Source organism: Trichomonas vaginalis, chromosome IV (genome assembly GCF_026262505.1).
Source record: "Trichomonas vaginalis G3 chromosome IV, whole genome shotgun sequence".
Classification (NCBI taxonomy): Eukaryota; Parabasalia; order Trichomonadida; family Trichomonadidae; genus Trichomonas; species Trichomonas vaginalis.
The window spans coordinates 24,106,885-24,120,806 of record NC_067206.1 but is presented as its reverse complement, the minus strand read 5'-3'; the positions used below and the strand labels follow the sequence as shown (position 1 = coordinate 24,120,806).

At 29.6% G+C, this 13,922-nt stretch overlaps 9 protein-coding genes across 9 annotated transcripts, besides 1 other annotated feature; 1 reads left to right on the top strand and 8 right to left on the bottom strand.

Moving 5' to 3' along the window:
* Nucleotides 1-13,922: part of a mobile genetic element that runs on past both edges of the window.
* On the bottom strand, nucleotides 390-1,055 carry TVAGG3_0158080 (uncharacterized protein; the record flags this gene model as incomplete). The annotated part of the gene is made up of 1 exon (XM_051224871.1): nucleotides 390-1,055. The coding sequence occupies one exon, from the start codon at nucleotides 1,053-1,055 to the stop codon at nucleotides 390-392; it is 666 nt and encodes a 221-aa protein (XP_051109857.1).
* TVAGG3_0158070 (keratin-associated protein family) lies at nucleotides 1,454-2,422 on the bottom strand (the record flags this gene model as incomplete). Its single annotated transcript, XM_001312769.1, has 1 exon — nucleotides 1,454-2,422. One exon carries the CDS (start codon nucleotides 2,420-2,422, stop codon nucleotides 1,454-1,456), a length of 969 nt encoding a protein of 322 aa, XP_001312770.1.
* Nucleotides 2,641-3,090, bottom strand: TVAGG3_0158060 (uncharacterized protein; the record flags this gene model as incomplete). The annotated part of the gene is made up of 1 exon (XM_051224870.1): nucleotides 2,641-3,090. One exon carries the CDS (start codon nucleotides 3,088-3,090, stop codon nucleotides 2,641-2,643), a length of 450 nt encoding a protein of 149 aa, XP_051109856.1.
* TVAGG3_0158050 (uncharacterized protein) lies at nucleotides 4,321-4,998 on the bottom strand (the record flags this gene model as incomplete). Its single annotated transcript, XM_001312768.1, has 1 exon — nucleotides 4,321-4,998. One exon carries the CDS (start codon nucleotides 4,996-4,998, stop codon nucleotides 4,321-4,323), a length of 678 nt encoding a protein of 225 aa, XP_001312769.1.
* TVAGG3_0158040 (uncharacterized protein) lies at nucleotides 5,084-6,019 on the bottom strand (the record flags this gene model as incomplete). The annotated part of the gene is made up of 1 exon (XM_051224869.1): nucleotides 5,084-6,019. One exon carries the CDS (start codon nucleotides 6,017-6,019, stop codon nucleotides 5,084-5,086), a length of 936 nt encoding a protein of 311 aa, XP_051109855.1.
* TVAGG3_0158030 (uncharacterized protein) lies at nucleotides 6,060-6,875 on the bottom strand (the record flags this gene model as incomplete). Its single annotated transcript, XM_051224868.1, has 1 exon — nucleotides 6,060-6,875. The coding sequence occupies one exon, from the start codon at nucleotides 6,873-6,875 to the stop codon at nucleotides 6,060-6,062; it is 816 nt and encodes a 271-aa protein (XP_051109854.1).
* Nucleotides 6,900-8,540, bottom strand: TVAGG3_0158020 (uncharacterized protein; the record flags this gene model as incomplete). Its single annotated transcript, XM_051224867.1, has 1 exon — nucleotides 6,900-8,540. One exon carries the CDS (start codon nucleotides 8,538-8,540, stop codon nucleotides 6,900-6,902), a length of 1,641 nt encoding a protein of 546 aa, XP_051109853.1.
* On the bottom strand, nucleotides 8,850-9,086 carry TVAGG3_0158010 (N-acetylmuramoyl-l-alanine amidase family; the record flags this gene model as incomplete). The annotated part of the gene is made up of 1 exon (XM_001312767.1): nucleotides 8,850-9,086. The coding sequence occupies one exon, from the start codon at nucleotides 9,084-9,086 to the stop codon at nucleotides 8,850-8,852; it is 237 nt and encodes a 78-aa protein (XP_001312768.1).
* Nucleotides 11,514-12,167, top strand: TVAGG3_0158000 (uncharacterized protein; the record flags this gene model as incomplete). The annotated part of the gene is made up of 1 exon (XM_001312766.1): nucleotides 11,514-12,167. The coding sequence occupies one exon, from the start codon at nucleotides 11,514-11,516 to the stop codon at nucleotides 12,165-12,167; it is 654 nt and encodes a 217-aa protein (XP_001312767.1).

Here is a 13,922-nt window from a genome sequence, read left to right as displayed (position 1 = left end):
CAAAAATAATTCATAAGTGCCTTCCTCCTGTGTTGTCAAAATGTCATGAGTTAAATTACCTGGTGACATAGTGACACCTTCAGTTCTTCAAAAATAATTCATAAGTGCCTTCCTCCTGTGTTGTCAAAATGTCATGAGTTAAATTACCTGGTGACATAGTGACACCTTCAGTTCTTCAAAAATAAGTCATAACTACCTTCCTCCTGTGTTGTCAAAATGTCATGAGTTAAATTACCTGGTGACATAGTGACACCTTCAGTTCTTCAAAAATAAGTCATAACTACCTTCCTCCTGTGTTGTTGTCTAAATGTCATGAGTTAAATTACCTGGTGACATAGTGACACCTTCAGTTCTTCAAAAATAATTAATTATTGAATAACCTAAATCATTTACTCACAATATTTTTGTACAAAACGACCCCAAGCTTTTAACTTCTTTTCTGCAGCTTCTAATGCTATCTTAGCGAGTTCATATTCTCTAAATTCTCTCTTTAAATTTTCTTGTTCCCATTGGTCTAGTTCGTATGGAGAATCTCTATAACCATAACATAACTCACGTTCATGTTCTAATTGTTTTTCGCACATTTTTCCAACTTCTTCTTCAAACAAAGGTTTAGCATTCTCAACTGTATCTTCAAGTTCTTCTTCATCTAATTTCTCATGAACTTTCTTGTCTATGGAGTCCATAATATCTTTGACATAAAATGCATACTTTACAGAGCACCATTCAGCAACAAAATGAACGAGGTCAGGATGTATGTAAATACCTTTGAATTCATTTATAACACCCTTAGTAAGCTCATAAAATGCTTGTTTTGAGGTCGAGCCACTTTTGGCTCCACCGTATTCTTTCAACCAAAACTCAAGAATTTCCTGCATTTTAGCACTATTGAGAAATCTGTTTAAATGGTTTAACTTTCCCGCTTCTCTTGCCATCTTTGTTGCATTAATGTAATCATCCTTGTCTCTACGTAAGACTTCAATACCGTTATAAGTGCCTTTTGTGAATGTTTCGCCATTAGATTTGTTAGTGAATGTTTTTGCTTCGACTGACATTTCTGTTCTTTATTCTGTTCTTACATACAAAATAAAAAGTTACATTTTAAAACTAACTTTATTTTTTGACTGTTGTCTAAATGTCATGTTGTCTCATTTTTTCAGAGAAGTTAAATAACCGAGTGACACATGGTGACATAGTGACACCTTCAGTTCTTCAAAAATAATTCATAACTGCCTTCCTCATTAATCCTCCTGTGTTGTTGTCTAAATGTCATGTTGTCTCATTTTTTCAGAGAAGTTAAATAACCGAGTGACACCTTCAGTTCTTCAAAAATAATTAATTATTGAATAACCTGAAACCATTAACGTAAACATTAACGATAAAATATATTTTTGCAGTTCATCCATTACTTCATTACCTAATTAATTACAGACATAAAATATATTTAGTTCATTCAATAAACTCTATACCATGCGAATATAGTCATAAATGGAGGCATATAATCTTTACCCAAGCCTGTTGGATTTGTTGTGAAAGTATGTGAATGATTTCCTCCCGGTTCAGTTGGTCGAAAAGTCTTTTTTGCCGAATGGTTATAATCTGGAGATAAAACGTCATTGCCAGCATAATATTCTGAGTTGTATAATGGATGGTCTCTTAATGAGTGACTATGGTCGCCAGAAAAGTTTGTAGTTCCTGTATGAGTGTGCGGTGGAAGGTTTGCTTCAGTAATTTTCTTCGAACCTCCTGTTTGCTTTGAAGAGTTAGCACAGTATAAGAATTTATCTACAATCTGTTCCCACATACCAAAACCTAAAACTTCTGAAGGATTTGTTGAATTCATTGACGTATAAATAGAACCAATGGGGTAAATCATCTCAAGAATTGTATTTAATCCATTATGAATATTGAATTTATTATATAATATTGAATTTGGGTGAGTATTTAAAACTGGTCTTGTTATCAATATTAACGTATTATTTTTGAAAATTGCTTTTCTAACATCTTGAAATTTTGTGATTTCAGACCAGTTTCTTCCATCACTACTGATATTTACTAAATCACCACATCCTAAAGCAATGAAATACCCATCAATATAAAATAAATTAGTAAATCTATAATTTTGAGTAAGTTTTGGAGTGAATGAATAAACCGATTCCCAATTTGATAAATCCTGTGATAAATAAATATGTCTGTTATAACTTACAGGATATGAATAGACCATTTCACCTGAAACGAGAACATAAACATTTGATCCATAACATAAAGCTTCAATGTGTCCATCAGCTTGAAAAATTTGTTCAAATTGACCTTGTTGTATTGAAGATGATCTATAAATTTTATCATTTTGTAGGATAAAATACATGTTGTTAATGTAATACCACTTACTTGTATAATCAATTTTCAAATCTGATGACATCATACTAAACATATAATAATTTATCCCATCCTCACTAATGAAAATTTGATTGACTTCATAAATTAGTACCCATTTATTATTAATACATCTAATAGGATTATTTGGATATTTAAATTTAGCATCTTGATTTAAATTACATTTGAACCATTGGATACAATCGAATGAATAACAAGGGCAAAAATCATCTCCAACCGTTATCATTCCCATAAAAAATTTAATTTTCAGCGGTCCTTACTAGCCACATATTTCTTATCTGCTTTCTTCTCTAACGCAGCAGCAACACATTCCTTATCTGCTTTCTCCATTATGTCATTTAGGAAACCTTTTATGAATTCCTCATTTAAATTAAATCTTCCAATCTTCAAAACTTTAGGAAATGCATTTAATGCGTAATATCTCTGTTCTTCTGGTGGAATTGATGTTATATCATCCGTTATTCCTTTAATTTTTGAATTCATAAATAAAATTTCTTTTATATTTGATATCACTGCACCACCTTTGCAAACGAATTCGAAATGGTTATTTTTCAATATTATCTCCAAATCTCCATATTTCAACCTTTGCGTTTGTTCTGCCGTCTTTGAATTATATGCATATATGGCGTATGTAATGGTCTGAGGGACCTGGGTGCTTTGTGCCTTAAGTTGTTGTGGTTGCTGTTGTTTAATCATTTATTATGATTTAAAAATAAATATTTAATCCGTTATCTCATCACCTATTTTTTCTATTTGAAATTGCCATAATATTTCATTCATGAATTCTAAATCACAATCAAATAGGTCAGTTATTCTAAATTTAATATTTGATAAATCTTTTGAATGAAGAATAAATGAATTCCCGGATAATTGAAACGGATATGATAAAGAAAATATGTTTAAGTTGATGGATAAAATGTTTTGTATTGATGGGTAAGAGTTAGGGTCTAATGTTTGATGTGAAAATCTCATTGGGGTATTAACTTTATCACATTTGATTAAAATGAAATTGGAACCAGTGTCAGAATACAAAACATCCCCAACATCTTTTTCAAAATTTAATATCCCCAACAATGAACGAAAATGAGGAGTACAAAATTTAATTTTCAGCGGGAATTTAATAAGGTTATTTATTTCATCAAGTTCAAAAAGTTTATCGGGTTTTGATTTAAAATTTTCTTCATACCATACGATAAATGATTCATTTAAATAACTTAAAATCATGTTAATATCCCATTTCGTTATCACATTATTTATAGACATATCATACGTTTTTTCATGGTCATCTTTAATAAATGATATATAATCTGAAGGGTCTAAAAGAATGGGATTAAATTTACCACTCACAGAAACGAGAGTAACATTATAAATTCCGCTAACTGTTAAATTTAATTCACAGCTATTATTCGAAATAATATTGATAATTGACATTTTTATTACGATTAAAAATATGGTAAAGCGTTATTTTCCAGTGATAAATAAAACTAGGATAAGATTACCTCAAGAATTCATAAATTCAACGAATAAGAAATTCATTCATGTTATAAATTTTAGTGTTTTCAGAAAATATGAGTCAATGTCATATTCATCATCGGGTTATATTTCACTTCATTCAAATTTAGTTCAATCAAACCCATATAATGACCATTTCATAAGATTTTCAGATGGTATTAAAAATGTAATTGATAGATTAAAATATGAACAGATTGACAATATCGAATTTTTGGAATTTTGGTTTAAATATCCTGATGGAAAAAAGATTGAAGTTAAAGATAAAGCTGATACTATAACAAAAACAATTACAATGACCGATCCAGATAGTGGGGAACAAAAAGAAATAAAACAAACGATAGAAACTGGTGAAAGGTCAATTATTATCGATTATGATTCAAAGGATTATTATTCGATAATGTTAATGCTTGAATATTAAATGGCCTTAACAAAGAATTTTTCAAGTGATATTTTATATTCATCAACTATTTTATTATAAATATCATTATATGTTAAATGAAGTTCAGTTGTTGTTCCGTTCTTTGATATCTTAATTGTGCTAATATCCTTTATAGGATTTATTTTTGCAACTGTTCCGCAGCATGAAACCTCATCATCTATGAAAAATTGAATCTTAACGTCTGAATCTTGAACATCACAAAGAATGGCGATAATGTGAATTAATGATTCATAAGGTAAAATAATTAAACCGGATTGATCAATTAAATTTATTATTGAATCATAATTATCAGTTATTATATCACGGTAAATTTTCATTAATTCTGAATTAATGTCTATTTTATATGGCGCATTGCGACTGGAATCGTAGATTCCTGGGTTCTCGATGTTTGATGAAAGAGGCGGGGGGTATGTTGGATAAGTGGGAATTTCAACGGGTTCTTTACCGGGTTCATCTTCTTTATTTTCCTCCTCCTCCTTTTTTGGTAAGTCACGAGTTAATAAATTTGGTTGAGTTGCTGACCTTGTTAATTCAGGACTAACATTAACTTTAACATTTTGAATAATTCGTGATTTATCATCATTTACGTTATAACCAACCGTAATCTCTGCTTTTGCGTTAGTGTTCTTTTGACTAGTGAAACGTCTTCTCATTTATAATTGAATAAAAAAAAAGAAAAATATATTTAAAGTTTTATTTAGTTGTTACGGTAATATCCCAAGGTTCATCCTTGTTTGCTTATACTTTCTTTGTAACTGCACCAATTATGTTATTGATATTGCTTTGAGTTTCTTCCAGTCTTATTTTATCATTTACAATATCTTTAATCATTTCATTACATGCATTCTTAAAACCATCTGATTTTTCTAATTTACGTCTATCACTTTCTTTAATTAAATCAAAGTTATAACCTTGTTGAGAATAAAGTGGTTTCTTTATCAATTCCTTGAACGCTTCTGAAAGTGAAGATGAAGAAATTCTTGCCATTTGAATTGGTTTAAATTCTGCTTTCATTGCTTCTTTCTGTTCATTGAACACTGGATCGAATAAAGCAACTTTAAAGAATTTCTTAGCTGGAATTTCAGGTCTAATATTTGCATATTGACCATCAAACTGATTAACATATCGTGGTAATCCATCCGGTCCCTCTTCAATAGCATTTAATTCTTCATTGAAATAAGAATATGGATTATAACGGTATGAATTAATTGGACCATTTTCACCTTCTCCAATGTATTGTTTAGCAGCTTTTCCATTTTCATCAAATTTCATAGGATAACATTCATTATATGCTTTACGTTTAGGATAATCCGTCATTGTTAATTTATACCCATTTATGACTTTAATATTACCTTGACCATCAGTAACGAAAACTTCATTTATACCATCAGGTTTTCCATTTGGTCCTGTAATGTCTGCTTCATGTGCTTCCCAATTTGGTCCTGTAATGTCTGCTTCATGTGCTTCCCAATTTGGACCATGACGTTTGGCATATGCTTGAGCTTCTGGTAATGTTAAAACGTTTCTCATTTGTTTAACATCTTTTTGAAGACCAGCAACAATATGAACTAATTCTTTCATTCCGTCTGGAACTTTCATAGTTCTATTATATGGACCCTTTTTGTTTGTCCCTTGTTTTAATGGAACCTGTAGAAGATTTGCTATTTCTGTCATGTTTAATTATAAATAAAAAATAAAAATTAATTATAAAAAGTTAATCAAATTTAATGGAACCTTTATTTAAATCAACTATTATTTTTCCATGTTCACCTAATTGTTGATATTGTGTGTAAAGTTCATTAATGCTCATTGGTAAATTCACTTGATAAAGCATAACGTTCAACTGTTGACGACTAAAACCACTGAAAATGAAAAGGGTGGACAAGTTTGATTTAATGTTTGTGCTTAATGCTTTGAAATATTGAACAGCCATAAAGAATGAACACTGAATGTGTCGACATTGAGTTAATAACTGATTAAAATATGATTTCTCATTAGTTATTAGTTTTGATTTCACTGCATCATCTAGAAAAATTAGTGAATGCAAAAATTCTCTATCAAAATTTGAAATAGAAAGTGTTTCAAATAATTCATCCCGTTGTTTATCAATAATTTTATCCTCTAATCCTTGCTTCTTGATTGTATTATATAATTCTTTATACATTAAAAAGTTTTTTAAATAATCTTCTGCTTCTTCTTGTGATAAATAAATAATTGGAATTTTGATTAAATGCTTTAAAGATTCAAATGTATCATCTGAAGGTGAACCTGAACGGTTGATATAAATTAACACATGTGAATGGGGGGAAGTGTTAGCAATAATGATAATTTGTTTTAATATCGTTAATGTTTTACCTTTATTTTGTTTACCAATTGCTGCAGTGATTGAATTTAAGTAACATTCAGAATATGGAATTTTCATTAATTTTTCCTTAGATAGAGCATTTCTATTATCACTCAATGCTTCATTAAGCATATCATCTACGTATGTATTATATACTCCTGCTAATTCTTCAGAATTTAAATCCATTTAATCAAAAATAAATTTATAATTTTAAACATTTCTATTCATCAATATTTCATCATATGAACTTCTATACTGCGGTGGTGTACCTGTTGGATGATATTTCAAACCTTCATCCGGTGTCCATGTCCAATACGTAGTCCTAGTAAACCAAACCTGAGGAGGATTTGTCACTTTTGAACAGTAAGTGTCATTTTCACCCTGAATGATTGGATAAGCTTTCACTTGTACTGTAACTTGCGAGTTGAAAGTTTCTAATCCATCAAAGAATATACCCGCTCCATCACGTTGAACTGGAATAGTGCATAAGAATGAAGTTTGGTCTTTCCATGTTCTAGCTAATGGCGTGCCATTATCATCATTCAGTGGTCTAGTTAATGAGTCCTCGTATTCTTCTGTGCATTCATTCACTCCATCTAAATCAGAAGCTTGAAGCATACGTGTAAAGAATATGTCACCCACTGTGGTCATCGCTTGATCGGGGAAGTTTCTGGAATCTATAGTGACCTGAAGACCTCGAAGCATTGGATTTTCTAAAACCGTTCTTTGCATTGCATTCTTCGGAAATGTTAACACAACATCTGTAACATTATGAAGAGCGTATGAGAAATCTGAGCTGATACCTTCAGGAGTGATGCAACCTCCATTTAGTGAACGAACGTCAATATGTTGAGCTGGAATCATGAATGGATCTTCCTTACTAAATAAACGTGGTATTGCTTTAACTGATTCTTCAATTAAACCGTATCCTGGTGTAATGCATTTATCCTCTAAAACTTCCATCTTTGTGCATGAAATAATAACGTCATCAACTGTTGCGTCAGCAGATGTAGCGGCTAAGCTTGTAATTAATTTGGCAGGAAGTCCGATTTGTTGGAATTTGCGATCATATTTATAAACATGATTCATAATCTTTTCATAATTTTCATCAGTTATCTTTTCATAAACGTAATTTTGTAAATCAGCAACTCTTAACGGGTCAACCTGACAAAATACTAAAGTATCCCTGAAAACATAATATTTAAGAATGATATCACCAAATGATTTAGGATAATCATCGAACGCCTGAAATGCTAACAAATCATTTACCGGAATAATCATATCAAAAGTGATATCAACTTCTTCATTTGCTTTCTTGAAAACTTCTGAAGGGTCAATATATTTACCACATACTGAGTTATCATATTTTTGAACATTATTATATAACGAATGAACAAACTTTTTAACTTTCCTTTCTGATTTTGGTTTATATGTTGCAAATGCGAAAGATTCACGGGCACAATCCATCTGAAGATAACCGGCATCACCTCTTTCAGTTTCTACTTCTAATTGTTTAAAGCTTTGATTTGATGATTTGTAACCAACGAATAAACGCATGCATTTAAAAGCGGCATCACATGTGAAAGCTTTATTTGAAACTAGAGTTGCTTTAACTTTGCGTTTAATATATGTGTCACCTAATTGGTTCACATCATGAGCTGGATTTGTAATTCTTAAATGAGTTTGTTTATCATCAAAATATGGAGTATCAGAGTCATAGCATGAACTTTCAAGTTCTCTATAATATCTTCTACCATCATTCTTCGCGAATATTTCATTTATCTTTTCGAATGAATGAAACACATTTCCATTAATTGGTTTAGTGTTTGGCACCAAATAGTTAGTCGTCATTTATTATTAAATAAAAAATCAAAATTAAAAGATGAAAATGAATTTTTAATTTTAATGAAATAATCAACTATGGCTGCAGGTATATTTAAGAAACTGTGGGATAAAGTAAAAAGAGGAGCGCATAAAGTTTGGGAAACAATGAAGAAAGGAGCAAATTGGATATTTAAGAATAAAGAAGTAATTAGTGACGTTGCTGAATCAATAACACCAAAAGCCGCCCCAATAAGAGAAATATTAAATAAAGGAGAAAAAGTTTATCAAAGACTTCAACCGATACTAAGATAAAAATAATATTTATTTATTTTTCCACTATTTACCTCCTATTTTATTAAGTATTCCTTCAGCTATTCCACCAATTGCGTTACCTGCTTGTGCTCCCATCGCCGGATTACCTGCTTTAGTACCTAATACTCCACCTATGATAGTTCCTGCCGTTTTCGCTACTGGTGCCAAAAAGTTTGCAATGGGTTTAATAATCTTTTGATGAACCCAACCCGCAGCTTTCTTAATTCCTTCCCATAATTTTTTAAAGAATCCTGCCGCCATTTCTGATTTAATATTAATTAAAAAATATATTTCATCACTTATATTCTAATTTTTATTTAATGATAAATGAAAACGATTTTAAAAATAAATGAAACAGAGGAGGAAGAAATAAATGAAAGTGAAGATGTTCCACAAAAAATAAACGTTGTTAAACCAATTACTGAAACAAAAATTTTTTCATCTGTTGAAGAATTTAATGACTATTATGCTAATAATAAAAAATTATTTGAAGAATTGACAACATGTAAATTGAATAAAATGTTTAAAGTTGATGGATTCAAAATTTCAAAAATAAAGGGGGTGGTTAGTTTGAAATCTATTCCTCAATCAAGAATCACCTCATTAATGAAAATTGATGATTTAACAAAAAGAATAGAAATTATTGAAGAAAGAATGAATCAAATAATTGATTTCATAAATTCAAATAATCATTAGTTTCTAATTTATTTTTCTCATTAATGAGGTCTTTGATTCCATTCAGGATTTAAACAATGTTTAATTAATCGCGGAATATCTGACATCATCTATATATAGCTTCTTTTATAAGTGATGAAATATAAATTATTTTAAAATTAATGTTAATTTTTTTTATTTCGTTATGTATGGGCTGAGTGTAAATTTCTTACGATTCTGAAAATTTTTAAATCTTGATTTATTCAAAAACGTAAGAATCAAAACTGTAAGAATCATTCATTTATTACTTCATATGTTAAAAAAAATGATACAAAATCGTTCAATATTGTATGAATTCTTACGTTTACAAAAAAAGTCACACAACCCATACCATATACTACTTGAATTATACTAATTATATCATGTAATGTTGTTAAGAGATTTAGAATTGTGATGACTTAAAAGATGTATTAGTGATTAAAATTTCTAGAAATTAAGTGTAGTATTTGAACAAATAATAATTTTGAATGTTAAATTATAAAACAGCATCTAGTTTTGCGCATTTTTGCATCTTGATTGTTAGTATTTTGGGGAATCTTCTTTTTTTATAAGATGTGTCCGAAATTGGCATCATTTTTTGGGTAGATGAACCAGATATTGCTGAATTATTAGAAGCCTGAATTTGCAAATCATCATCGCTTGATGAGGTGGAGAAATGATCGCTCATTGAATTTTTTTTTTTGAAGGTCTAAAAATATTAAAAATGGCTGGGAAATAATAATATAAAGGATATGTGTGTGCATCATACTAGACAATTGCAATTTTGCAGAATGCTGCAATATGAAAAGATGAATTAAGTATGAGCAATATCGTAACAATGTTTCCTTGATTTTGGTAATGAATTTAGACCATGTAAATATTCAATGACTAATAGACGAAGAATGGAAGAAAACTGCAAGAGCTATTTCGAGATAATATTATTAAAATTAATATTCGATTCTTTGACCTGCAAATAAACATATTTGTTTTGTTAATCAGTTTTGCAGAATAGATCTTACGTTATTGTATGTTTTGAAAAAGTATCGAGAAATTTTCCTAAGATACACATTTTGTGAGATAAAATGATATACTATCTACTAGATATTTGTATATTTCTTCCCATATGTTGCTAGTAACTACAGAAATTGTAGTTTCACAAATTTTGAATACATTTGGAATCCTAAGAAAGACATTGTAATATTGAGCGTCTCCTATTTCAATATACCATAATTGTGAAAATATAAATTCATGTAATCTGTTCTTAAATATGCTATCTACACATATGATATAAACTCAATTTCATCATAAAACATGAAAAAAGTCCAAACTGTGAAATCAAACAAACATATTCACATATGAGACAACAACCATCTATATTAGGTTTCTCAATTCTTCATTTAAAAATCAAAAAAAAATCAAAAATTTGAAAATCAAGAGAAGAAATACAAATTTTCCAAGGGAATTTGCTCAATGAATTTTTTTTGGAATTGTAAACATTATTTATTTTTGATGCTTGTTCCAAGATTTGTCTTTTTTTCCTTATATGATTTGAATTTTATGGATAATTATTATAATAAATTTTTTTAACAGATTTCATGATATTCACATAATAATTTGTTTTAAAAAAATGAACGAGAGTATATTTATTTAAAAAAAAGAGAAAAGTTATTAGTATAGATTTTTATTTAAGCGTATTTAAAGGGTTAACGAAGCTTTCAAAATTGAGAGGGTAATCCTCCTCCTCTCAAATAAACATACATGCGGGTGCACCCTTAAGCTATACAATTTCCTTCGTAAAGCTTTATATTTTGAAAGAATAGAACAATTGGATATATTCTTATTAAGTATAAATGAGATAGATTTTAAATTGCATATATGTCAACACTGTTTCTGACAGTAATGTAAGTACAGAGTACTAAACTACTATGAATGAAGAAAACTTCAATTGCTCTTCACAATTAAGAGAAGTTTGGGGTTTTATTACTGAGAAAAATCATGGATCTTGTCGACGTTTTTGCACTAATATTTAACTTGATTTCTACACTTATCGGTTACATAATCCATTATATGTATCTTGATAAGCTTCCAAGATGGGTGATATCACTGAAATTTTTCGACGGCGACTCCTATTGGTATTATTTCAAGTTTGATCGCAAATTTAAGCTAATACAATATCTCAGGACTCAATGTCCAACATGGGAAGAACCTCAGAAAGCGCTAGGACGTACATTTGAAATTAAAGACATTAATTCACTTAAGCTTGAAGATTTTCGATATTTGAACAAATTTGTTAAACTAAATGATGATGACGATCTTACATTTATTGGGCAATGCATTATCAAGCAATTCATTCATGATGTAGACAAGCGATGCGGTCTAATCACTCAATCAGATGTCGTAATATATGGATATTTGTTTGGGGGTATCATACACAGATACGCAAAACTTCATAATGCAGGTGAGAACGTGATTAAATATATCGAAACGTTTGCAAAATGTTTCCGTAATAAAGATGAAAAAATTTTTGCTCGCAATTTTGACGAGTCAGGTATTTACTTCAACTACAGAGATGGCACTTATAGCAAAATGCCATGTCGGCCAGATTTTCCACCATTGAAAATTATTAATGAAGATCCTGAGTTTAAATAAATTTGTTTTTTGGCGTGATTTTCCTATTTTTTCATATAAGTCTTATTGAAGCATGAAATTTTATCTTCACTAGTCAATTTTTCCTTTTTCATAATAACTCATATCAGTCCTATTTATATCATAATATGAATGTTTTTTCTCTCAATATCATTAACTGTTAGAGTATATATAAGCCATGAGTTATATAGATGCTTCAGATCTTTGTATGCTAATTCGTGAACAATTATTTTGCTCTTGACGAAAACGTAACAGAGTAATTCTTTGAATAGCTATAATAAATGGATAAAAATAGTCACATAATAAAATTACTTTGAATGATATATCATTTTTTCCATCATGTAAACCTCGATGTCACTTTTGCGGCCGAGCGGAGCGAGGCCGCAAAAGTGACATCGAGGTTTACATGGATGGGTTCTATATATATACAGCTTGACCGGTAGAAAAGCGGATCGATTTTTATCAATAATTGGACATTCTATTTTTAATAAAATAAACATATATTTATATGGGAAATTAGGGAGATCTGAAACTCAAAAATTATTTTTGAATTTTAATATGATGAATGTAATTGTGATAATATTACATTACAAATAAAATATTAATTCGGAACAACGATGAGATGTGATAAATTTGATTCTCTCAAAAATCGATTTTGGAGTTTTAATATTAATTTGTATCTTATATGCATATAGGATATATAATAATTTTAAAACATCAAAAAGTGACAATTTGCGGTTAGAAAAAGTCATCAAAACACTTTTTAATGATTTGATTTAACATATGCATAGACCATCTCTTTGATATTTAACTTCAATTTCCCGAAATGAAAAGGATTTGAACAAAAACGATTATTTTACGATCATTTTTTGTAAATTTTTTTAAATTGAGATTGACATCTCTAAAATCATCTAAAAAATCCAAATATCAAATAAAATAATATCATTAAAATTCCTCTCAATTTAAAAAATTTTTATAAATTGAGACTTCAATCTCTAAAATCTTCTAAAAAATCCATATATCACAAAAAATCACGATATTATTTTTATTCTCAATTTCAAAAATTTTTTTTGTACTGACTTTCTTTTTCCATAACAGCATGGCAGAAATTTGAAACGAAGTTTCAAATTTCTTAAGCTTGCATTCTGGGCACGTAAGTGCCCAGAATGCTAAAAGGCGCGTAGCGCCGTCTCTGAATATCAAATTTATTATAATTTATGAAATTTCAAATAAAATTTATGAAATTTCAAATAAAATCGATCTGTTATAACACACTGGTGCATGACAGCCTTGTCCATTCATGGGTAAGTCTATAACGCTTTAGGTACCAACTTTGCGGATCGAAGATCCGCAAAGTTGGTACTGTCTATTTTTATATTAAAAAGTATGTTATTATAAAAAAAAAAAAAAAAAAAAAAAAAAAAAAAAAGGAAGTGGGGCTTCCAGGCACTTCGTGCCTTCTAGCCCTGAGGATGAATGAGTATAATGAAGTTTTTTTTTTCTTGGGGGATGGCTTCCAGGCACTTCGTGCCTTCTAGCCCCCGAAGATGTTTAGTATAAATGAAGTTTTTATTCGGAAAATTGTTAGTCTTCTGGGTCGAAAACATTATATAATGTGTCGCTTTTCACAAATTATATATGTTTTCATGTTTTGTCACTTTTCTGTCACTTTTCAGGAAAAAAACATTTTTATTGTATATAAAATGAATTTTACAAAACCACCGTTACCCTTCTTTGGAAATAAGAGTAGATGTAAAG